This window comes from Kwoniella pini, chromosome 5 (assembly GCF_000512605.2).
Source record: "Kwoniella pini CBS 10737 chromosome 5, complete sequence".
In the NCBI taxonomy this organism is placed as follows: Eukaryota; Fungi; Basidiomycota; class Tremellomycetes; order Tremellales; family Cryptococcaceae; genus Kwoniella; species Kwoniella pini.
In genome coordinates this window covers 809,707-832,631 of record NC_091720.1, presented here as the reverse complement: position 1 = coordinate 832,631, position 22,925 = coordinate 809,707, and the positions used below count along the sequence as shown (strand labels likewise).

Genomic DNA, 22,925 nt, shown 5'->3' with positions numbered 1-22,925 from the left:
TACATTAGATGATTACAATGAAATCTATTCGTCATCCTTTTCACCCCGTAGACGTTTCTCGTCATCCCTTCGTTCGATATCTTCATCCTCACTTCTATCCCTCTTTTGCCTATCTCGCTCACTCTCTTCACCTCTGGGCACATCTGCTCCAGCCATACCCAATCCGCCGACCGCAGCATAAGTATCGAATTGTATTTGAGATCGTAGTCTTTCTTGTTCTTGCCGACGTTTCTCTTCCTCCAAGCGTTGATGACCCCATCCACCTGATTATTAGCGTTGTTTACATGCGTAGAGAACTCACCTCTCCCACTATCATATTCCTGCCTGAACTCATCTCTGACTTGCCCTCCACTCTTTCCCCTTCCAAATTGTCTACCTTCTTTATATCCTGGATCTATGTCACAACGAATGACTCGTTCATCTAATTTTGTACCTGAGATATACCGCAAGCAGTCGACAGCTTCAGAATGCAAAAAATACTCGACAAAAGCGAAACCACATGGTGTTCTACTCTTATCAGCCTTGTTTTTCGTTACTTGAAGACTCACTTTTGATTTCGATCCAGTCCCATGATTATCCTACAACAACGTCAACACAAATATAGAACACGAGAAAGCAGATGCTCACCTCTTGACGCCTCCACCTTCTTCAGGTCGTGAGCAAGTGGAAAAAACTGTGACTCGTGTCAGTAACCCTTCATGGTCCAGTGAGAGTCACTCACGCTCATACATTTGGGCCTCTGTGGTGTAGAAACTGAGATTTCCAACATACAGTGTGCTTGATTGAGCCAAAAGTCGTCGTTCAGTCTCTCTATCAATCTACAATGAAATCAGCTGAGGTATAATTAGCTGAAAATTATTCTAGGCGTACTTCCGACCTGTTGTCCCTGTAAGAGGACGGTTGATCCAGAGGGGTGACCACTTGCGCCATGACGAGGGTCGTCCAAGTGAAGGGAATGGCAAGCTGGATAATGATCCAATGTAGATCAATTTTAGGTTGAGTGATAAAATACCAAACCATCAACAGCATATATATCGTTGAAATGTAACACTAGTCACATCGTGGGAAAGTAGTTTGATATGACACGCGTTGGTGTTGTCATCGTCAAGTATCTATTCCAATATATTCGACATATCTGCTTCTCCCTAGCTACTTTTCATATCATACTTCTCAGTGCTGCGCTACACATCTAGCGAATGAATTATTGATCTCATATCTGCCAGAACTCGGAATTTCCAGCATAACGCAGTGGATTAACAACAATGTCCGAGAATACAGAACTTAGCGATGCGGATAAGGTGAATCTTTCAACCGGATTTCATTTATCAGTAGCTGACGAGAAACGATAGATACGTCTCAAACGATTAGCTAGACTCGGTACCTCAACTCCTGTTCAGCAAGAAAAGCCTTCAAGTGAACAGGAAAGCGCCTCAGCCACAGCCTCCTCATCCGCCGTCCATACGCCAGCATCAGCAGGATCTCGGCTTCTTTCTACTCCCCCTTCGAATCCTGCGAGCTCCTCCACGGCACCATCACCTTCCACAAGGCCATCCAAGCCTGCCGCATCGAAACCTTCGGGGGATAGCCAATCTGCCAAACCCTCGACACTATCGCTCGGAAAGCGACCTGCATCCGCAACACCGGTAAATGAACCTGTCGGACCAAGAGTAGTACCTTCTAAAGCGGCAACCCATCTGTCTCGAGTGGACTATGCTCAATGGCAGACGCGAAAAGTGGGAGATATATTTTCGGTCACTTTCGATGTGAGTTTATTCGTGCTCGCGCTCGGCTGATCTTTCGTAGAGGCAGAAAGCACAGGAAAGCGATTGGTCTCTATGTTGGTTGAAAGGTTTAGCAGAGGAACTCATTGAAGAGAGTGAGTACGTCATGCCCATTCTCTAGCTAATCTCATAGATTGCCCTCAACCTCTCGAAACAACCGTTGACATGGCAGATCGACTTCTGATCGCTCGATTATCCCTCGATCCCGCATCGATGGCTTCATCGTAAGTTTCTGCTATGGTTATCAAGCTGATAGCCACAGGGATGATCCAGATGTCTTGTCAGTATTGGTCGGATTGCCGACCGGTGAAACAATCTTTGAGTATTTGACGGGATGTTGGAAGAGACTGTATGGAGCCAACAGGGAATCGCTCAAATATGTAAGTCGCATGAAACGATACCAGCGCTAACCGATCTAGTCGTTTAGCACCGAGGAGAGGAGATCATGGGCAGCTGCTTTTGATAAGCTGAAAGGTTTGATCATATCGTATTGTGGGATGACGCTAGAGGATCCGACCATGTTCCCTCAGCCTCAAGAGTGAGTACCTGCTTTAGCAGACCTTCAGCTCACGACCCGTAGTAAACCTGTTGGACCAGCCGAATTCCTTCCTCTTCTCCTCTCAGTGACGGCTACGTCGAACCCAGAAGGTGATCAACATACGACCTCATCGCAGGTTGCAGCTAGTACCTCCCCTGGAGCTCTGGCTGGAGCAGATTTATTACCGTTCCTCAACGACCTGGCTATCGGTTTTCCGAGTGATACAATGGCAGACGTCATCACACCCACCCTGAGCTTATTCTTCCAAGAATGGTACAAAATAACTCCCACCCCTGATATAATGGGTGCCGAGTGGAGACGGTATATAGGGGCCGTAAATCTGCTGCTTCAAGTCAAGTCGATAGCTGCAATTGTAAGTTCCCGTTTGTTCCGGACACAGCTGATCTCAGCTCCCTACTCTTACGATCTGGGTCGCGCCTGATGTGACTGCACCGAAACTGGAATGGCAATCTTTGTTAGGGCCGTTGACCAGACTAAGTGTTTTCCCCCGAGAATTTGTAAGCGAGATCCCTGCCCGCATGTCATGATTAACGACTTGTGAACTGACCTAACGCTAGCCGGAAATATGGAAATCCTATTTCTCCAATCCAACTGAACGTAAGAAGGAGGATATCGATGCGAATAAGAGTAATCTGCGATATACCTTAGGAAGTCTTCATGTAAGTATTATCGGTATTCTTATGGTCGCGCTGATTGTTGTACAGACATCTCTTTTCAACATATACAACTCGATAGTCAGAGCATCGCCAGAATCACGGGAGGGTGTCCTGGACTTCTTCGCTTTGACCATAAAGCTGAATGAGAAGCGAGCGGGAATGAGAGTGAGTGCATAATACAAGTGCCGGGCTGACAATATAGGTTGATCCCCGTACCGTGTCTTCCGATGGGTACATGACAAATCTTTCCGTTGTACTGCTCAAGCTTTTTGAACCGGTTATGGACGCTCAATTCTCAAAGGTATGTGAGTCGAAGTTGAGTAAAGCTTACATTTCAAAGATCGACAAAGTAGATCCTGCGTACTACAAGTATTCAAAAAGAGTAGATATCACTGAGGAAACTAAGATCAAGGGGACCAAAGAGGAGGCGGATGACTACTTTGGCAGCGTGATGCAAGTGGACACGAAGCCAAATTTCATATCCGATCTATTTTTCCTCACAAACGCTTTCGTGCACCTGGGTATAGTCAAAACCGTTGCTACCCGTGAAAGGGCCGAGAAGAATATGTCAGAAATAGAAAAGGAATTGAAACGAGCTGAATCGCAAAGGGCAACCTGGGTCGGAGTAAGTGCCAAGAGCCAGAGAACGTCACTAATTAGCCATCGATAGAATCCTGCCATGGAAACGCAAGGGGAGGCGGCAGTCAAAAAACTGAAAGTGAGTATATGACTGCTGATCAAGGCTGACAACACAGAGCGATATCGCTACGCTCCATGCCTCAATACATGCATATGATACGCAACTTCTGGATCCCGCCATGGTCCGACTCACAGTGTCCTTCCTTGGTTATTTAATGACATGGCTCATTCGTATGGTGGATCCGGTACACAAACATCCAGGTACTCGCATCAAGTAAGTTGATCGGTGTCTGGTGTCTAGGCTTCGCTGATCGCTCTCAGTCTGCCCCTCCCTGCGGAAGCTCCATTGGAGTTCCGTATGCTTCCTGAATACCTGTTTGACAATATAACCGAGTATTTCGATTTCCTTGCCAGGTGAGTCAGATGCCCGTCTTTGGGCCCGCGGCATGAGCTGAAGGCGTCTCCAGGTACCACCCGGACGCTTTGGATGATGTTGATAAGGACATTGTCATCACCTTTGTGGTAACCTTCCTATCTCCGAATTATGTCAACAACCCTTTCCTCAAAGCCAAGCTTGTTTCTGTAAGACTTTTTAGCACTTCTTTTGGTAACGAAACTGACTGCCCATGTCATCAGATCCTTTCGTACGGATTATGGCCAATGGGATACTGGCGAAAAGGTGCCCTGTTTGATCGACTGAGCGTACATAGCTTGTCGACCGATTACTTGATGCCAACCCTCATTAGGTTCTTCATTGGTGAGTGACGACTAGAATGCGCTGTGCTGATAAAATCAGATGTGGAATCGACTGGTGGTCATACCCAATTTTGGGGTGAGTCGTGCTGTACCATTGTGGTGTCATCGGCAAAGCAAGCTAACCTATGGTCTCAGATAAATTCAATTTCCGGTATGTAGGCAGCTTTCCCCGTTTGGTACCGTCTGACCTGTTTCCAGACGAAATATACAACGTATTTTCAAATCAATGTGGGAGAATCCATTGCACCGTGAAGCTTTCGTCAAAGCAAGACAGTAAGCATATCATCATACAAAGCCAAAACCTTACTGACAATTTGGTTAGCGATGATTTTGACCAATTCGTTCGATTCATCAACATGTTGATGAGTGACACGACGTTCCACTTGGAAGAATCACTCACCGGAATGGCGAAAATCTCGTCTATTCAAAATCAAAAAGCCGATGCAGATGCTTGGGCTGCACTTCCTCAGAATGAGCGGGACGATCAAGAAAGCCAATTGCGGGCAGCAGAAAGCTCTGCTCCCTTCCATACCCAGATGGGTCTGGAAAACGTAAAACTGATTCGAGACATCACTGCGACCACCAAGGAACCCTTTGTGACAGCTGAGATTGTTGATCGGCTCGCAGCGGTGAGTGTAACAGCGGCAAGTCACCGGGGTCTGCTGATCAATTCCACAGTCCTTGGATGAGAATCTTGCGGTCCTCGTAGGGCCTAAGATTTCGGAGCTCAAAGTTGCGAATCCTGAGAAATATTCTTTCAAGCCTAAAGATCTGCTCGCAGCTATTGCTCAAATATACCTCAATTTGGGCAATGAGGCGGAGTTCATCCGGGCGGTCGCTAACGACGGAAGAAGTTATTCGAAAGAGCTATTCGAGAAATTCGCTAGGTTACTTAAAAATCGAGCTATAATGACGGATGCTGAAGTCGCCGAGGTGGTCAGCTTTACGCAAAAAGTAGAGGATATGAAAGCTACAATTCAAATAGAGGACGAGAGGGAAGTACCGGACGAGTTCCTGGGTAAGTTGATTCTTTTTCGCTGGCACATTTAGCTAATATACCCGTATGTGCAGATCCATTATTATCTACTTGTAAGTCCTTCTCGGGAAGAAAAACCCAGATAGTCACTGATTTCCATCACAGTGATGAAAGACCCAGTCATTTTGCCGGTCTCCCGGGTGGTCATAGACAGAGGAACAATCCGTACTGTACTTTTGTCAAAGGAGGTTGATCCTTTCAATAACGTTCCGTGAGTTCGCATAGCGTTATATCTAGGATACACTTGGCTGATTTTGCGCTCAGTTTAAAATATGAGGAGTGTATCCCTGATACTGAATTGAAAGCCAAGATCGACGCTTGGCTGGCTGAAGGAAATACTCAGAAAGCTGCAGACGTTATGGACGTAGACCAATTGTAGTGTAAATTAAAGCATTTTATCATTATCCTTGAACAGTCACCAACTTGACGCGTTTTGTATATTGTGACGTCATGCATATTTCGTATCTTGTTAATAACAACGCATTTTCGAAAAGTAAACCGAATTCTTGTCCAATAGACCTTTCTCTGCGAGCCAGTCTACAATACTAAGAGGAGATCGTTACGAAAAGACTCACAATGCCCTGGCAAAAGACTTTGTGAGAAATACGATGTAGTGTCAGTATAAGTGTGTAGCTAATCGAAACTTCAACAGCAATCTTCCGGCCCAAACCAAGGGGATGCACCTTGTGAGTTCTGCCAAAATACCCATCGCTGGGTGCAGATACTGAAATATCCACAGGTTACGAGTCATGTCTTGAGGGAATGTGAGGCAGGCTTGAAAGGTATAGATATTGGTATCTTCACTTTGCATTGTTTGCACACGTCTGCTGGACTAACGGTACGTAAGATACTCTCAGCCGAGAAGAAGTGAATAGCGGCTAATAAGTTGGTCTATTTCTAGATCAACGAGAACTGCGACCCGTGAGCTGTACGGTGACTAAGGCTGAACCGGCATTCCAGCTGACATGACATGTCTCATCCCAGAACCGTTCGGACTGGTGAGCGCGCGAAATGAGAGAAAGAAAAAGGGAAGATTGATGAAGCTGATGATAAATACTAGATATGGATATGGCGATGGACACTATAGTGCCCGAATCTTTACCTTGGGAGCACACTGATGAAGGACCCGAGTGGGTCCACTACTGTTTCTGCTCTCGACTGATCTTTACTAAGATTCTGAGGTGTACAGCGACTCCGTATCTCATTTGAAAACATCTCTTATCGGTAACTCTATCACCCTTCCAATCTCAAAAGGCAAACTTGTGTTTGGCACATGGCAAGGTATATACTTGGCGGAATTTAGACATAGCGGAGCAGGATGGGGAGGTAGAGGACAAGGTAGAAAAGTCATTGCGACCATTTTGTGAGTAAAAAGGGTCTGATCAAACGGCTGAACGCGAAGCTCATTTCGTAATTTTTAGACCATAATGAAGCTAAGAACAAGATAGATGTATGCATTATATGATCGAACTTGCAAATTGAACCACCGACCATCCCTTCTGCTCCCATATCTCATCCATCATCTCAGGATCTTTTTCATACCCGTCAGATTTGCGGTCTTCTGATTCCTCTCTCAGTAGTGCATCTGTAGCTTGCTTTTTGACTTGTAGCCTCAGACCAGCTCCAAGAGCATCTACCACAGCTAGACTTGCGTTAAGACCATAAACCATCGTAGCGGCGTAGAAGAAGTTGGCGTTCCCCGTGCCAGTGAGAAGCCATAGAGAATGCAAAAGAGGAAGAAGTATTGATGTGTATAGGTGAACAGTGAGAGTGAAAAGGGGATGTCGCAAGTCTGTAGCACACTCGTCAGGTGAAAGACCAAACTCAAAGCTTTACTACTCACTTGAAACCACGTCGGGAAAGCAACCCAATAGCCCAGCCCAGACTGCCATGTCTCCAAGCGCAGGGTAGCTTTTCCAGGTACTGATGATACCCACTTGGATCAAGATCGCGAATAGGGGATCGTCAGATAATCGCAGGCAAATAGGTGCTACATAGATCAGGTTATGCAGCTACACCATCATAATCAGCGATTTGCACTGGAAAGCTTAGCTGATATGACTTACCTGGAATACGCCCAAGAAGAACGTTCTGAAATGATCGAACATCTCGGTGAAAAAGTACCACCACATGCCAACGTTGGGCGTCAGGTCGTTCACGTTGATGCTGAACCTGAGATTAACGGGAATCGCATTTTGACGATGGACCTCCAACTCACATGACACCCCAGCTCTGCTCAATCCAGCTTTGACTAGCTGTCAAATAGATAATCCCGGTCAATCCTGCGCAAAATAATACGAAGCTGACAGCGGTTAAGAGGACTGGAGAAGCAAGATGAGTTCCTGATTTCTGCTTGAGTAGCATAGCTAGCGGTGGCAGGAGGAGTAGCGGGTATAGTGAAGCATGTGATGCCAGAGCTAGCAAGAAAGTTGCTCCTGTTATTTGACCTACGATATGTATCGTCAGCATGGTTTGTGCGATAAGAGCTTACCTGTTGCGGCAAAAGCGATAGCGCTTAGAAGAATGGCGTTATCGATACTCGTTGTAGATTTTGCGAGACACGATAGCAGAGTGTAAGGATTGAATAAAAATCTGCCAATAAACCTTGGTCAAAAGGGCGTCATGGGATTACTGGAAATGCACTCACAGAGCTAAAATCAGTGACACCTTTCGTTCGTTCCGCTTCGAGTTTTGAGATTTCCATATTCTTACCAATGCGATGGCACTACCGATATCCACTGAGGTCCAGAGCAGCAGAGTGAGGAGGTATGAGGATACTGGAACGATGTAAGTGAAAAATAAGAGGTACAATGGGGACTGCAGATCCCATCAGCTTTGTTGTAGCGCATAGTTCAAGAATGAACTTACGTGAAAAAATACTCCTCCGTCGTATGGATTGCTTCCTTGATCGTGTATGAACACACCTTCTTTGACTTTTACAATTGTTTCAGCAATACAGACATACAAGGGGGTGAAATTATCACTCACGACTACGGAAAGATGTCAAAGGGGTAGATAACTCCGGCCTCCGTTCCAGCGCATGACAAAGCGATGGTATTCCCAAGAATAAAGCCAACCGAATAGCTGCCCCAGCACAAAGAACCCCTTGAGGTGACTTCAAAGAGGTCCTAATTGTAGCCAAGTCCATTACCGGCAAGATTTCGTCACGAGGATGTGGTTTTGTGGGACTTTGGAAGAAAGCAAGATATAGGACTGGAACGGGGAAATAATCATGACGCGACGAGGACAACATTTTGACGAAATAATAAAAACAACACGATCCGTCGGAATTTTGGAAACGTATTAGCGGCAAGCTATGAATATGATCAAGACATGGGAGACTCTCCCTCCTTAAATGAGACTGTTATTGCCAGAGGTAGCTATTAGTGACTTTAGCAGTCCGTTTACAACAGGATTTATTGAACGATCGAGATGCAAAAGATCAAAAACCACAGCACTCAGGATTTCCGCATGGTCCCCCAACTTCGGTACTAACTGAGCGACAACCAACTTTATTGCGCAAAACTTAGATGCATGCCAATCTATAGTCGGTTTATCAAGAAACTAATTACTGGTACCTAAGATGACGATGCGTGCACATTGCGCAGAGCAGACCAGACCGGGATGCTTTCTGGATTCTATGACCGTAGATGGCATTCTTGGCGACACGTCCATACTCATCTTGTTCAGGAAAGCCCGGATATCAAGATGACATGTCGTTCACGGTAGTACAAAAGGGGAATATATACAGTGAATAGGGTATCTTCGACGAAGAAGTCTGGCTTTGACTGCGGCTTAAGACACAGCGATGAGTAACAAGTTTTTCCTAAATCTCCATACGCTATTAGGATCTTAAACATATGATCTACTAGCCTCCCTGAGTACTGAGCGATGTCCTCGGGCTACATATAGCCCACTCCAGTTGTTTATGACGATTTGACGGTAGGTGAAGTATCGTTCGTTGTGTCTTCGTCGGTACTATCCACTTCGCTGCTGCTCAACGATGAGGTATCGTCAGAATCTTCAGGGTCATCCTCATCGTCTTCATCATCTACTGCAATGTCTGTGGGCGGCTGACTATCGACTTCGGGCCCTAAGTTGCTTCTCGGCTCTTTTGGGGCATCGAACACGCCAAGACCGAGATCCTGTTCGACTAGATGTTAGTATCGAATCATCTTTATCGCCATATATTATGACAGGAAAAAAGGGGACAATCTCGAACAGACCATTGCTATAGCCTGATTCCCATTTATCTTTTCCATATTGACCGAATTTGGATCTTTCGCTGCTTTCTCCAATAACTCATTATTTGAGGCCTTGAACAAGGGCAAGAAAGCTCGAGCTCGTGCAAGTGCTATATCGAGAACGATGTCAGCTAAAGCAACTTCAACCATTCAGGGATGTTGGAACATACCATCGCTCTCTGGTACGGCTTCCGGACGACTGGGTAGTTGGATTGTCTGCGATTGTGGAAGAGGTTTCTCGGGCGATTCGGTCGTAGGAGAAGAGATATTGGAGAGCAAATTTGCTAATAATCAATAGCAATGCAGCAATTCGTCAATGTTTGTTTTATCACTTATTTAATCGGCTATGTTCACATACATAGTCGTGATTGTCTTTCTTCAGAAGATTCGACATCCAGCCTTTCTCGAGGTTTTGATTGTGAAGCCATGTTATTATGATTCTTGATTATCCTTATCCTTCGTAGAGAGCGTAGTGCGATTGATTCCAGGCTGATGGATATCGGGTGTTGGAGCGGTGCTGCTGATTAAGAGGATGTAAAACTTCAGGCAAGCTTTATGTTGTCAATAAACCGAAAATAATTCATAGGTGATCGACCTCCACTTCCAATGACCCTTTGCGATTTGATACTCTTCTTACTGTTCGCTATTATCAATCTCGCTCTTTATGCTTCCTGCAGCTCACATTATGAGTTTTACGATCAGACCAGCACGTCAAGTAGCATCGATAACGCCAGTACAACTGCAACAGCATCTTTCGGTCTCACCTGTGCACCCATTGCACATAAGCGGGCTGGTATCCTCCTGGCCTGCTCTCACTCAATGGCGACTGTCGGATGGGTTGAGGGGTGTAAGGGATGCTGTGGGAGAAGATAGAGCGGTGGAAATTGAATTGGGGAAACAGGGTAGAGGATATCTGCATCCTGATTGGCAAAGAGTAAATATGGGCTTTGGTAGGTTTCTTTGCAGAACCAAGATCATAAATTGATTTAACGAACTCGCAAGTTTAGATTTATTTCTCGATGCTTTCATATTCGATAAGATACCTTCATCTGTTCCAAAATCACAATTACCATCTGCATATCTAGCTCAATCGGATCTTCTGGACTCCTCATCCAGATTAGCTGAAGCAGTACCCCCTTTACCCCATTTTTTCGTTGGTAAGGAGAAAAGTCTGTATCGGCGAACCATTTGGATTGGTCCCGAAAAGAGTTTCACTCCATTCCACAAAGATCCATATGTAGGAATATATTCTCAAAGTGGGTATTTCCTTAAGGCGAAGAGGACTCATACTTACAAAACAAATAGTTGTAGGCAAGAAGACATTCCATGTGTTACCGCCAGAAGCAGCTCAATTCCTCTCACCTTCAAATCTCGCTCGACATACGAATACTTCTCAAATACCTATACCTGTCTCGCGTATATTACCAACGACGCCCGACTCAATTCCAGATCGGAAAGACCTAGTCGATCTCCCTCAAGGTATCCTTGATACGTGTTATACTCAATTGAAAAAGGCTTTCGCTTTAGAAGGTGCATGTGCAGTAGATTTGAATGAAGGTGAATCGGTGCTTGTCCCAGAAGGATGGTGGCATACTGCTGAAGGTGGGAATGAGCCTGGCGTAGGTGTGGGCGCATGGTTTAGATGAGTAAAGGTTTACGACAATGACGGTTGTATTCGGAAAGATCACGATATGTCAAAAATTTAAGGATAATATCGTATAAATACATCAACCCGTGGGCGAACACCTCTGAATAAAATGAAAAGCCAAATATATACGGCGAAACTCTAGATCAAGCAACGACCCATGGTCTTCTAACACCAGTTCTCGCCACGACGCAGATCGCCAGTCTGTTATCCCAATTCACATTCATACGAAGAATGCGAGGTACACGCTGGATACTGCAGTAGCGGCCATGACAGCGTAACCTGTAGCGTAGACACCTTTGATAGTGAGACCTAGAAATTTATGGCATAATCAGTTACTATCCGATTTCAGTGACATAAGTCATCCGGATGACGGTTCGCCGATTGAAGTTTGCATTGCTACCGTCAGACGGCATCGAAAAACAACTTACCCTTTCCAACATCCCATGACAAATGCCTAATACCGTTGAAAGTGTGGAAAGTGAATGGAACAGCGAAGAGGAACTTGAGACCACCTTTGACCCATGTTGGAAGATCGGAGATGAGGGATATGAGATGCGCAGAGTCGATGATTGGAAAGACGGGATGTAAGAGGTAGGCGAGAGCTCCAGCGTAAAGAGCACCGGAAAGAGCTACACCGGTCACTCGATTGGCGATCGACAAGACCGATGTTACCTATCAGGTCGATAACCGTCAGCGTGAATCACTATGCAAGGATGTGGAAAAGCGCACTTGAGGTTGATAGATTGTTGCGTGAGGAGAATTTGGTCGATGTTGTCGTTGCGAGTTGAGATATGCGATGTTTTCAGCTGGTGTCATGTTTTCAGTGGAAGCGAATCTATCATGTTGTCGTAGGTCAGCTTGATTCGGCCCTCGTAATGACAGTCCCCCTGTCTCATTCAATTCCGCCTCCTTCCTCCACTGCTGGTAGCGTTCGTTCTCGTCGTATTACTTCCCCGCAACGATTGTGTCCTCCTTTCTCCAGTTATATTGCCGGCCAATGCATCATCTGACCTCGCAATCCATGTTTCGAAAATCCAGTGAGTGTCCCGATCCCATGTGTCTATATCATATCGACCCCAGAATGAGACTACCATACACGACCAAAAATTCACCTTTTCTGTGCAAGCATCAAACCTGGAGCAGAGGCCCGAAGCATCGAAGCTATTTTGAAAGACACAATGTCAGCTTTCCACCTGCCAGATCCGTTCCTCTTTGTATAATGTATACGTACGCTTCGCTACTGCTCGGAATAGACTTTGTCGTACAAGTGAGGCGGACATGGCTGTAATCGACCTGAGAGGTGAGTTTAACAATTTATCAAAGACGATAAGTGATGAAAAAATAGGTAAAGTAGAGCGAAAGTTGAATTGGGTGGATGATCGAGAATAGGATTTGGTATTGTGCTCCTGCTATTCGTTGGATTTCATATATTCATTTATTTCATGCATATGACCTGACCACGTGGCTGATCATCACAATTTAAAGGAGTATCGGAGGAAATCGGATCAAACAATTCTTAAGGTACCATCATCAATCATAGAATATCAAGCCAGTGGCATTTAGTAGTTATGATGCATAGATTACATACATCCACTACAAGTATCATCTTTATTCAAGCTTACTCTTGCCGCTCTTTCAATGCAATCATTTCTTCCTTCAGCTTCTCCCTCTCTGTACGCTTGAGCTCCCCTTGCTCTTTTTGTCGCGCTATCCATTCATCTTTGTCCCTAGCTGGCTTGGCGTTCCTGAATGGTTGTTAAATTAGCAAGGTAGCAGAATGAACCCTCAAGCAATTTTACTCACCTTCTATGTATTTTGGACTTGATATGAGTTTCCCATTCTTTGACGCTGAGTGAGTAAGGTCGACCAGGTAGAGAGCAGATTTCGCAGTCCCTTCGAGCATTGATGTCTTGTCGGCTTAGTCAAGATAGTCAGCCAAAGCCTAAGATATGGCACCAGACTGACTCACTCTAACGTGTCTGGTACCCTGCTATCTCCAACGTTGTCCAATAGGCCCAGAAGTTCTTGTGCTTCTATATGACCTATGAGTCTAGATTTGGGCAAAGGTTCTTCTGCCATGAAACCTACAGAGATCATCAACGAATGCGAAAACACTATCTCTTCACGCTTCCCGATTATACACAGTGATAACGCGAAGGTAATGCACTCACATCTCAGTATATTGACTGCAGGTTCAATTCCCATCTCTCCGCCGTTTACCACATATATATCAACTTCACCCCCAAGAGATTTAGCTTCTTTTATAGCAGGTAAAAGCTGTTTCTTGATCCATTTGAGCTGTGATTTAGCATATTGATGCGTCGATAATTTCGTCCTTTCCAGGGCAGGAGCGTATGCTGGATCCGTACTTGGATCAGGTTGAGGCAGATTCAAGGCTGCGAATTCTTTGTATCCTGTGTAGAGAGAATCGATTGACCATTTCATTCGTCAGATCAACCAATAATGACAGGTGCAAAAATATTGCCTCACTCACCGATTGACTGAAATATGCCTTCTGTGTGGTCCGTAGCTTCCGTTGTGCCGTATATACTTTGAGCAATCCCTCTTAATTCTGCAATCTCACGCAACAGGCCGTTCTAGGTTTGCCTCTAGTCAGCCCAAATTATCTTAGCGAATGTATGAACTCACATCGACCATCTTATCGACTCGCTTGTCCAGACGAGGACGGAGATCAGAGAGCGGTTCATAAACCCAAAATATAAGAGTGCGGAACCTAAAGACAGAGTTAGCCGTAGCCCATGACTTAAGATCTGAACGGACTCTGAGGAACTCGCCTTGCTTCTCTTCCTTTTGATTGGACTTCTCCGCTGTTTGTACATCCATCAACTATATCCTTCGAGATGCCGCGTTCCCACCATCTTTCTAAGGCTCGTCTGACTTTTCTACCGTCACGCCAATGCCATCTACCTCCCTCCTTTGGGTCCAATGCTGATAGCAATCGGTATAAAGCTAATAATTTAGCATCCTCGTTAATAGTGGGCCGACTTGAGTTGGAGGAAGACGAGCCCGATGAAGATTCTGTAGTAACATCAACAGGCCATATAGGCTCAGTAGTCCAAAATGTTTCCAAGAGCGTGATCATACCGTCACTTAGATCTGCGGGAAGTGGTGGACGTGGACAAGGTGGTATCCATCTCAACGAGGTAGAACTAGCTGTAGCTTTACCTTTGTCGGCAGGAGAAGTCGGACGGTCGAAGGACAGCTCCGGTGGAGGAAAGAGGAAATGCTGGATGAAGTAATGTGTTCCTCCACATACGATAGGTAGAGTTTTCGAGGATAATGTACCAATCTAAAAGAAAACGACAGTTGTTCATTTTAGCTAATGATTAGACGGATTCAATCAAGCATGCTTAACCTTGTGATGCATGTGCTCACCTTCTTGTCCGCTTCGTTACACCATTTTCCTACTTCCCAACTTCCACCTTCACCCGGAGAGACCATATCCAATCCCCAATGTTCAACACCTCTCATTTCCTCCGGCTTCATTTTGTTCGTGATTACATCGAGACCTTTATACAGCTGCATAGAGTCTGAGGAAAGAACAATCGCTGGTTGACTTGACTCGCCTTCACGGCTATGATCCCTCAAGAAAGAGGTTGGGGGTCTTAGGGAGTGGGCTAAAGCGACGGCTAAATCTGACTTGCCCACACCAGTTGTGCCGATCACCGCGACTATAGGTCTCTTCATCGTCGTTACTGTCGTGACAGTCATAATTGATCGTCGTGAGAGCCCGAGCATGTGTGTGACATTTTCAATAAATCATTTAATATGTTAGGGCAAGATAGTAGGAGTATTTCGCATGTTGGAAAATAGACATTTTGTCAACAATAATGTAAAGTGGAGGTTGCCGTCAACGCAGATCTCCTCAAATTGGGTGGCAAATAGAGACCAAGAAGAGTTATGACAGCTTTTCTTACATATATTGACCAAAGAGTCATAAGACATGGACATACAACCTATAGTATAGTCTGAAACATGTACAAGAGAAACAAGGGGTACCCTACAACTCCATCGACTCATCTTCCCTGCTCGATCCACAAGACTTCATCTCCTTCTTCTCAGCAGCGGGCTCCGATCCTGCTCTTCGTCTACCTTTTTTCTGAACAAGCGTCCAGTTGTCTTCCTCTTCTTCTTCTTTGACTACTTCCAAACTACCGCTTCTACCAATGGAACCTAACATCATAGGCGAAGAATCGGTATCTCCATTGGCATGGGAATAACCGTTTAACCCGTTCGTCAATTTACCTTTCTTGACCGGACCTAACGGACTGACAAAGTCAAATCTCTGAAGCGTGGGTACAGGTGAGCCAGAGCTTCGAAAAGCGGTCTCATCTCCAGAGGGTAGAATTCTCGGCGGAGTGTAGGTGCCGCCTCGTCCACGAGGACTTGATTCGCCCATTCCTACAAAAATACCATTTCGACGTTTATCTCGACCTGATCGGCGCGGAGAATTCGGTCGTTGAGGTGTAGATAAGTTCGGTCGGATATATGATGCGAGTGATGGAGAAGCTGTCCTTTGAGGCGTCGAAGGTCCAGCACAATGCAAATTGACCGGACCAAAAATGCTGGATTGAATACTGGAAGAATTGTCATTGTCTACCGTCTCGGCCACAAATGTCCTCCTTTTCTTTGGTCCGGAGAGATTCACCATTTCTTCTCCTACTTCGCCGTTACAGGGTTTGTCATATCCTTCTCCTTTTCCCTCAAACGGATCGGACTTGATGACCAATCTCAACTGTTTCTCCCTTTCCTCACTGAGGGCTCTGAGCTTTTCTACTCTTCTCTCATTCATAACCCAGTTGACGCTTTTATTCCAAGCGTCTTTATCCGCTTTGATCTGAGCTCGATCTGACTCATCACCTACTCCAGGATGTGTCCGGTTATGAGCCGCCTGGGACTCCCTTGATGAAGCTCGCATATCGAAGGTGATCGGGGAAGCGGCGTGATAGTAAGCGCCGAGAAGAGGCGGAGATGCGAGTAAAGGTGGATTTGGACGTATACTTAAGGGTATCAATCTGGCTTTGACGGTGATGATGCTTTTCAACGGTGCGTTAGCGATCTGACAAAGGGTGCAAGGTCTGACATCATATACGTACGGCGGCTTCTCCTCATGGTATATCCTGACAGGAAAGAAGTGATTTCCTCTGGGTACGGTTCTACCTTGGAAGAACGTCCTCTTGTCTATGATCTGTCAAGAAGATTATTAGCAGCTGCAGGTCGAATGACTGCGTACTGAACTTACTTTGCCAGGCCAAATACCGTCGTCAGCCGTTTCGACGAGTACGACGTCTCCAGATTTTGGAGTCCATCTTCTCCATTCCCTTTCTTCCTCTGCATTAAGCTGATGAGTAGCGACAGCTCCTATATGATGTCGATTGGGCATAGGTCTACCGTTCACATCTTGTTTCTCGTTGTCTGTAGCAGCTGGTTTCGTCAGCATGGTGCGGAAAGAGGGGTTTCATAAGACTTGCCAGCTCGACTATCGCAATCTTCGTCCATATTCTCGCCATCAACATCTTTGATAGCTGCCTTCTTAGCTGTACAACATAGCTCATTCATCGATCTTATCACCCAGTATCTTTTAACAGCCTCTTCCCATCTTGCCTTGACTACGCCTTCCTCCAATTTCACATTAGCGCATGATTCGAATTTTGCCGTCAATCCATCTAGTCGAGTGAAAGTGTCACATGCTAATAGATCTAAAGCGGCGTCGAGCGATCCTAGTTGTAATGTTGGTCGAGGTAAAGAGTCGCATGGCGCGCACTTCCTCTTTGGCATTGCTGACTATCTGCGTGAGAACCAATCAATCGATATTTGGTCTATCGATTTAAGGTATTAGTTTCGTTGGGTATAAAGCGTAATTAACAGGGAGAGAAAGAACAGATGGCTGATGTTGGAAGGGTTTACGATGACATTGTGGGTCGAAAACAATGAATGAGGTATGGTATATAGCGCTGCAGTAGGCTTAGGCAGATCTCTCTATGAGAAGAGATAATAATCAAGAAGTAATCTATGTAATAGCTTAGCAAGAGGTAAGAGTGGCAAACACAAGTACTGGTAGTCGTAATATATGAAGAAATGAAGAATGATCTGCTTATGCAATACACTATAATGTTAGTCATCTATTAACAATAACCGGACACCGCCGCCAATAGCCAATATCACCTTTGACTGGTGGGGCTCCACATCGGTTTCAGCATTTATATTATCTATAAAAGAGTTTTAGTTGCGAGTTCATATTCACTTTCATCACATCACAAAGCCTTATAACCGATTGTCAGTCAAAAAATGGGCAAGAAGAAGCTTTCTTTGAAGCGTGAGTCCCGACTTCAAGCATGTTACCTCTTACTAACAAATTCTGCAGCCGTGCAACGAGGTTTTGCAACCACGTCAATAGTGACGAAGAAGCCAGAACCTGCTCCCGCTCCTTCGCTTGACAACGATCCGAAATCTGCAGACAATCCTGCAGACAAAGGTCCAGCACTATCTAAAAATGGAATTGATGCGTGTATAAATGGAGGTAGTGCTTCAGGGAAACCCACAGCACAGGCTGATTGGGAAGATGAAGAAGCGATAGGAAAAGCTGCTCTTCAATCGCTAGTCGACAAACTGCACGATAAGGGTGAGAAGGAGGTCTCCCGCATCATCAAGGTCAGTCATCCCCTGTGTTCCTTTAGCAGTCAACTCACAATTACTTCAGACCATAGAATATGATCGAAGGTTAGCAACATCGTTCCCCAAATTAGAATTAGACGAGAAGGTAAGAGAGGAGGTTTTGCAGTTGGCTGCAAGTGAGAATGGCTCAATCGTGGAGGGTAAGCAGCTGATTGTACTGGCAGATTTGAATATAGCTGAATACTTACACTGCACAAATTAGGCCAAGCTGTACCTAAATCTATTCCATCCTCTGCATCCGGCAATGACACGGAGAAAAGTCTTTTACGCTTTTACATTACTTATCACGTTCTGAAAAAGCTTGGTTTCCGTGATGAAAGGATCGAACAATGTTTGATAGAAGGTCTGGGAGAGACGGATACTTGGGAAGAAGCAATGGAATGGGTGAGTTCATCGAGATGTCCATGTGAACTCAACTGATGCAAGCGCAGATGTGGACCCATTTGACGGAAGATGAATGCCTACAAAGAGGAGAGTACGCTAAACAAGAGGGTAAGTAGCGGGATATGATCATTTTCTCTCTGGTACTTATTCCTGATTTGAAAACCAAAGAGCCGAGCCTCATGCAATCAGACGAGCCTTTGCTTGAGTTACCTCTAGAAGAAGCACCACCAGTCATAGTGGACGAAATGACTGAACCGTCAGCCGAAATGATACCATCGCATGGCACCACCAGCTCATCGGAAGCAACATCACTGTTTCAGTCTCACGAAGCGGACAGTTCTTCCGAGTCTAGCGATGATGGCAACTTCAATCCGGGCGAAATTAATGAGAGGTGGGCCAATCTATCTCTTGAGCTTGACAACTTGAAATCAGCACCAGGCGGCCCAAAAGCAAAAGGGAAGAAAGGGAAAAGTGCTGTCATCATAGAAACGCCCGAAATCAGGACTCTGAAAGACAAGATAGTCAAGGTGGAGAAGGAATATCTTTTCAGCCGGAAAGATGCTGGTGAGTTAGCACCATTGAATAAGGGTCAACCATCGCTAATCTTCGTGCAGATGTCATATTGAAATCCCTGAAATCGCAGAGAGATGCTGCCGTTCTAGCAGCCAAGCTCAAAGGAACATCCGTCACGCCCAGTGATAGCAGCCAAGGAGCTGTGGAAGCCGTTGACCCAGAAGATCCTATCACTCCACCCGCCGCCCCGGATATTTTCAGTGCGGCTGACGATGAAGACGGCGATCTGTTCGGGGGACTTTTAGACGAGCCAACGGAGGCAGTGACGGTCAACGATCATTCAACAGCCAATACATCAATCACTGTCCGGTCTATGACAATACCAAAATCCTCTTTTGCCAGCAACATCCCAAAGAATATCCTCAAATCAGCTGTCACCAAGCAATCCAAACAGGCTGTATTCACTTACGCCAAATTGTCAGGCAGCAGCCGTGCCAGTCGAGCTGGTCTCGAGATTCGATGGTCGACTGGACGACGCAAAGTGTGGCGTATGGATGATATTGCATGTAATGATATGGCCGAAGCGGAAAATTATGTCTCCACTATCGCCCTCAGCGAACTTTCAACAGACGGTACTCTAATAGGGTTGAATTGGCGCACGATGCCTCCTGATTATAGGGAGCTGTGGGAAGAAGAGGAGAACAAACGAAAAGACGAGGAAGATGTTGGGAAAAGGGAAATCTGGGCTAAAATCAAAGCCCTGTATGAGAAGAAAGCCGTGGGTCCACCGACAGATTCAAAGATAGACGCTACTGTCAAAGCTCCATCTACCGGTACCACAACACCAAATATCAAGAGCGAAGTTGAACAAGCCGACCGATTTTCGCAGAAACTGCAGGACGACCAGGACGACTTCGCAAAACGTCGAAGCTCTTCAGCATACCAAACCATGCTTCATCAACGGAACACGTTGCCCATCGCGTCTTTCAGAGAACAGATCGTGTCATCACTGGAAGAGTCCCAAATCATCGTGCTTAGTGGAGAGACTGGTTGCGGTAAATCCACTCAACTCCCTTCGTTCATTTTAGAAGATCAATTGGCGAAAGGAAAACCATGCAAGATATATGTTACCGAACCTCGACGAATCAGTGCTATATCCCTTGCACAAAGAGTTTCACAAGAGCTGGGAGACTCTGCCGGAACCATGGGTACAAATGCTTCCTTGGTTGGTTATTCAATCCGTTTGGAAGCGAAAGTCTCCCCATCAACAAGACTAGCGTTTGTTACCAATGGTATTGCCCTCCGTATGCTTGAAAGCGGATCGGCAGGTGGTTCGAAAGGGACAGCTTTTGACGAAGTCACTCACATCATCGTTGACGAGGTTCACGAGAGATCAATCGAATCAGATTTCCTCCTCATCGTGCTCAAGAATTTGATGCAACAACGCAAAGATCTAAAAGTAGTTCTCATGTCAGCTACAGTGGATGCTGAGAAGATATCCAACTTCTTTGGGGGTTGTCCCTTCCTATCTGTGCCAGGCAGGACTTTCCCTGTTCAAGTCAACTACTTGGAAGATGCCGTCCAGATCGCCGACTGGCAAATCAGCGAGGATTCCCCGTATGCATTGCGAGGCAGAAATTTCAAACCTACCACCCAGATGGTAGAGTGGAATGAAGAAGGTGCCAAATCAGATTCAGACCCGTCAGATGGAGAGGAAGATGATCCAAGCCGTTCGTCGAATCCCGCAAAGCTGTCTTCGATCAAGTATTCTTCCAATACTGTTTCAACACTTAATCTGTTGGATTCCAGACAGATCCCATACGATCTCATTATTCGTCTCCTGGAAAAAATATGCTACGAAGACTCGTCTTTGATTGCGTTTTCTCAAGCAACACTGGTATTCATGCCAGGGCTGGCGGAAATCAGGAAACTTACGGATTTACTTCAATCACACCCCGCGTTCGGCAGTAGAGATTTCATGGTGTACCCATTACACTCGACGATCAGCTCAGAGGGTCAAAGTGCAGTTTTCGATATCCCGCCAAAAGGAATTAGGAAGATAGTCATTTGTGAGCCTTTCTTTCTTCAATTTGCAGTACATTGCTGACATCGCCTTAAATAATCTTACAGCTACCAACATTGCCGGTGAGTGAGGAGAGAACTACCAGATATAACAAGACTGATGACATCTGATAGAGACCGGTGTGACTATTCCTGATATCACATGCGTTATCGATAGCGGCAAGCATCGAGAAATGAGGTAAGTTTGGTCAGTTATTGAAAAGGTGACACACTTAATTTCATTAACCATATCGCAGGTATGATGAGAAGCGACAGCTCTCTCGACTGGTGGAAACCTATATCGCTCGAAGTAATGCTAAGCAAAGGCGAGGTCGAGCCGGTCGAGTGCAGGAAGGGTTAGCTTTCCATTTGTTCACCAAAGCCAGGCATGATACACAGGTAAGCTTAGTTTCGGTCTCAGCCGGTGGAAATTCGATACGTGGCATGCCTTCTTACGCATTTTGTTACAGCTGGCGGAACACCCCATTCCAGAAATGCTTCGTCTATCTCTCCAAGATCTCGCCCTTCGAATCAAGATACTCAAAGTTCCACTCGGCAAAACAATTGAATCTGTGCTGCTTCAAGCTCTCGATCCGCCATCGTCGGTGAACATACAACGAGCGATCGCTTCTCTTGTAGAGGTCAAAGCCTTGAATACCAACGAAGATATCACGCCAATGGGTAGACTGCTGTCTAAACTACCTATGGACGTCCATTTAGGTAAATTCTTACTCATGGCAGCGATGATGAGGTGTTTGGACCCGGCACTCACGATAGCCGCAACGCTAAACTCGAAATCACCCTTTGTCACTCCATTTGGGTTCGAAAGTCAAGCTGAAAATGCCAAGAAGAGCTTTGCCGTGGGGAATAGTGATTTCCTGACTATCGCCAATGTTTTCGATAGTTTCAGAAGGGCTTCAGAAAATCCTAACTTTGTCAGGGTATTTTGTAAAAAGAATTTTGTGTCTCTGCAGGTGCGTCCGGACGTCCGATCACCTTTTGCGCTATCGCTTACCTGTGTCTAACTAAAACACAGAACTTACAACAAATCGAAGAGCTTCGTCAACAGCTTCTAGCGTGAGTTATTGTCGATTTTAACGTGACAGGCTTGAAGCTGACAGGGGAATCCAGGTATCTTGTTGATTCGTCCTTTGTCGATACAAATGCCCAGCAACGCAAAGAGATCAGCCAGTAAGTGAAGACACTCGACTGACTGATCAGGTTCTGATCGTATTGTCACCCAGAGCTAGGTTTTCCCGAGGCGTACGAACAAGATTTGTCAGCGTTCCACCTGACTTCAACGTGAATGGAGCGGACGTGAATATCCTTGGAGGCGCATTGGCAGCTGGTCTTTATCCCAAATTACTATCGCTTGATCCTTCTTCGGGAGGTGGCCTCAAAACCATCATCAACCAACAACCTGTAGCCATTGTGGGTGTCCAATACTGCAGACGTAACTAAATGAAGCTGACATAATATATCATCTCAGCATCCAAGTTCAGTCAATTTCAAAGTGTCACGATCCGATTTTGGGACGAATTACCTAGCGTACTTTACGATAATGCAATCCAAGAGACTCTACGCTTGGGAGACTGGACCGATTGACGATAAAGCTTTGGCTCTGCTTTGTGGTGATGTTGCCGATTTCAGGGTAAGATCTCGAGTCTGCACTCCTTCTTGATAGCAGAAATTGACCATTCATCCGAATACTTAGATAACTGCCTCATCCCTACATATTGATCGTAAGATCCGATATCATGTTTCACCTAAATCAGCCATCGCTATCAAACTTCTTCGCGAGCAATTCGCTCTTGCTATGTCAACCAGATTGAGGGGGAAAAAGTTGACGGAAATTCAAGAGAAATGGTTCGAGTTAGGCATGAAATCTTTGCGAGTCGTAGTGAATGAAGAGGAAGCTAGAGTTGGGCTTGTGTAGATATAAATAGAATGAA

The 22,925-nt window shown here is 45.5% G+C and overlaps 11 protein-coding genes across 11 annotated transcripts; 5 read left to right on the top strand and 6 right to left on the bottom strand.

The window, feature by feature from the left end:
• Positions 1-24: 24 nt before the first annotated feature.
• Positions 25-930, bottom strand: I206_104079 (uncharacterized protein; the record flags this gene model as incomplete). The annotated part of the gene is made up of 6 exons (XM_070202883.1): positions 25-233; positions 302-372; positions 549-578; positions 628-673; positions 722-818; positions 871-930. The coding sequence occupies 6 exons, from the start codon at positions 928-930 to the stop codon at positions 25-27; spliced, it is 513 nt and encodes a 170-aa protein (XP_070058984.1).
• Positions 931-1,262: 332 nt separating this feature from the next.
• I206_104078 (uncharacterized protein) lies at positions 1,263-5,806 on the top strand (the record flags this gene model as incomplete). The annotated part of the gene is made up of 23 exons (XM_070202882.1): positions 1,263-1,298; positions 1,350-1,763; positions 1,810-1,876; positions 1,954-2,005; positions 2,209-2,319; positions 2,362-2,653; positions 2,730-2,837; positions 2,898-2,999; positions 3,045-3,161; positions 3,337-3,621; positions 3,667-3,718; positions 3,831-3,909; positions 3,957-4,049; positions 4,103-4,217; positions 4,272-4,314; positions 4,432-4,467; positions 4,527-4,542; positions 4,590-4,664; positions 4,714-5,020; positions 5,070-5,409; positions 5,463-5,480; positions 5,533-5,638; positions 5,692-5,806. The coding sequence occupies 23 exons, from the start codon at positions 1,263-1,265 to the stop codon at positions 5,804-5,806; spliced, it is 2,979 nt and encodes a 992-aa protein (XP_070058983.1).
• Positions 5,807-6,003: 197 nt separating this feature from the next.
• I206_104077 (uncharacterized protein) lies at positions 6,004-6,442 on the top strand (the record flags this gene model as incomplete). The annotated part of the gene is made up of 5 exons (XM_070202881.1): positions 6,004-6,023; positions 6,080-6,113; positions 6,167-6,265; positions 6,329-6,348; positions 6,412-6,442. 5 exons carry the CDS (start codon positions 6,004-6,006, stop codon positions 6,440-6,442), a joined length of 204 nt encoding a protein of 67 aa, XP_070058982.1.
• A 47-nt stretch (positions 6,443-6,489) lies between these two features.
• I206_104076 (secondary thiamine-phosphate synthase enzyme) lies at positions 6,490-6,794 on the top strand (the record flags this gene model as incomplete). Its single annotated transcript, XM_019156082.1, has 2 exons — positions 6,490-6,557; positions 6,617-6,794. The coding sequence occupies 2 exons, from the start codon at positions 6,490-6,492 to the stop codon at positions 6,792-6,794; spliced, it is 246 nt and encodes an 81-aa protein (XP_019011040.1).
• A 90-nt stretch (positions 6,795-6,884) lies between these two features.
• Positions 6,885-8,680, bottom strand: I206_104075 (uncharacterized protein; the record flags this gene model as incomplete). Its single annotated transcript, XM_070202880.1, has 8 exons — positions 6,885-7,219; positions 7,271-7,439; positions 7,494-7,599; positions 7,646-7,874; positions 7,919-8,019; positions 8,075-8,244; positions 8,296-8,360; positions 8,416-8,680. The coding sequence occupies 8 exons, from the start codon at positions 8,678-8,680 to the stop codon at positions 6,885-6,887; spliced, it is 1,440 nt and encodes a 479-aa protein (XP_070058981.1).
• A 673-nt stretch (positions 8,681-9,353) lies between these two features.
• Positions 9,354-10,099, bottom strand: I206_104074 (uncharacterized protein; the record flags this gene model as incomplete). Its single annotated transcript, XM_019156084.1, has 4 exons — positions 9,354-9,572; positions 9,654-9,781; positions 9,842-9,955; positions 10,030-10,099. 4 exons carry the CDS (start codon positions 10,097-10,099, stop codon positions 9,354-9,356), a joined length of 531 nt encoding a protein of 176 aa, XP_019011042.1.
• Positions 10,100-10,335: 236 nt separating this feature from the next.
• Positions 10,336-11,317, top strand: I206_104073 (uncharacterized protein; the record flags this gene model as incomplete). The annotated part of the gene is made up of 3 exons (XM_019156085.1): positions 10,336-10,621; positions 10,679-10,927; positions 10,977-11,317. The coding sequence occupies 3 exons, from the start codon at positions 10,336-10,338 to the stop codon at positions 11,315-11,317; spliced, it is 876 nt and encodes a 291-aa protein (XP_019011043.1).
• A 222-nt stretch (positions 11,318-11,539) lies between these two features.
• I206_104072 (succinate dehydrogenase, cytochrome b556 subunit) lies at positions 11,540-12,599 on the bottom strand (the record flags this gene model as incomplete). Its single annotated transcript, XM_019156086.2, has 5 exons — positions 11,540-11,628; positions 11,748-11,991; positions 12,049-12,154; positions 12,432-12,480; positions 12,551-12,599. The coding sequence occupies 5 exons, from the start codon at positions 12,597-12,599 to the stop codon at positions 11,540-11,542; spliced, it is 537 nt and encodes a 178-aa protein (XP_019011044.2).
• A 338-nt stretch (positions 12,600-12,937) lies between these two features.
• On the bottom strand, positions 12,938-15,051 carry I206_104071 (uncharacterized protein; the record flags this gene model as incomplete). The annotated part of the gene is made up of 8 exons (XM_070202879.1): positions 12,938-13,064; positions 13,123-13,236; positions 13,289-13,403; positions 13,491-13,733; positions 13,814-13,916; positions 13,969-14,053; positions 14,115-14,629; positions 14,716-15,051. 8 exons carry the CDS (start codon positions 15,049-15,051, stop codon positions 12,938-12,940), a joined length of 1,638 nt encoding a protein of 545 aa, XP_070058980.1.
• Positions 15,052-15,340: 289 nt separating this feature from the next.
• Positions 15,341-17,118, bottom strand: I206_104070 (uncharacterized protein; the record flags this gene model as incomplete). Its single annotated transcript, XM_070202878.1, has 4 exons — positions 15,341-16,376; positions 16,437-16,528; positions 16,583-16,755; positions 16,812-17,118. The coding sequence occupies 4 exons, from the start codon at positions 17,116-17,118 to the stop codon at positions 15,341-15,343; spliced, it is 1,608 nt and encodes a 535-aa protein (XP_070058979.1).
• A 510-nt stretch (positions 17,119-17,628) lies between these two features.
• On the top strand, positions 17,629-22,909 carry I206_104069 (uncharacterized protein; the record flags this gene model as incomplete). Its single annotated transcript, XM_070202877.1, has 16 exons — positions 17,629-17,656; positions 17,705-17,991; positions 18,041-18,155; positions 18,218-18,399; positions 18,447-18,507; positions 18,568-18,963; positions 19,014-20,981; positions 21,043-21,057; positions 21,109-21,172; positions 21,231-21,372; positions 21,444-21,947; positions 22,010-22,050; positions 22,105-22,164; positions 22,218-22,404; positions 22,463-22,624; positions 22,688-22,909. The coding sequence occupies 16 exons, from the start codon at positions 17,629-17,631 to the stop codon at positions 22,907-22,909; spliced, it is 4,434 nt and encodes a 1,477-aa protein (XP_070058978.1).
• Between the last annotated feature and the right edge of the window lie 16 nt (positions 22,910-22,925).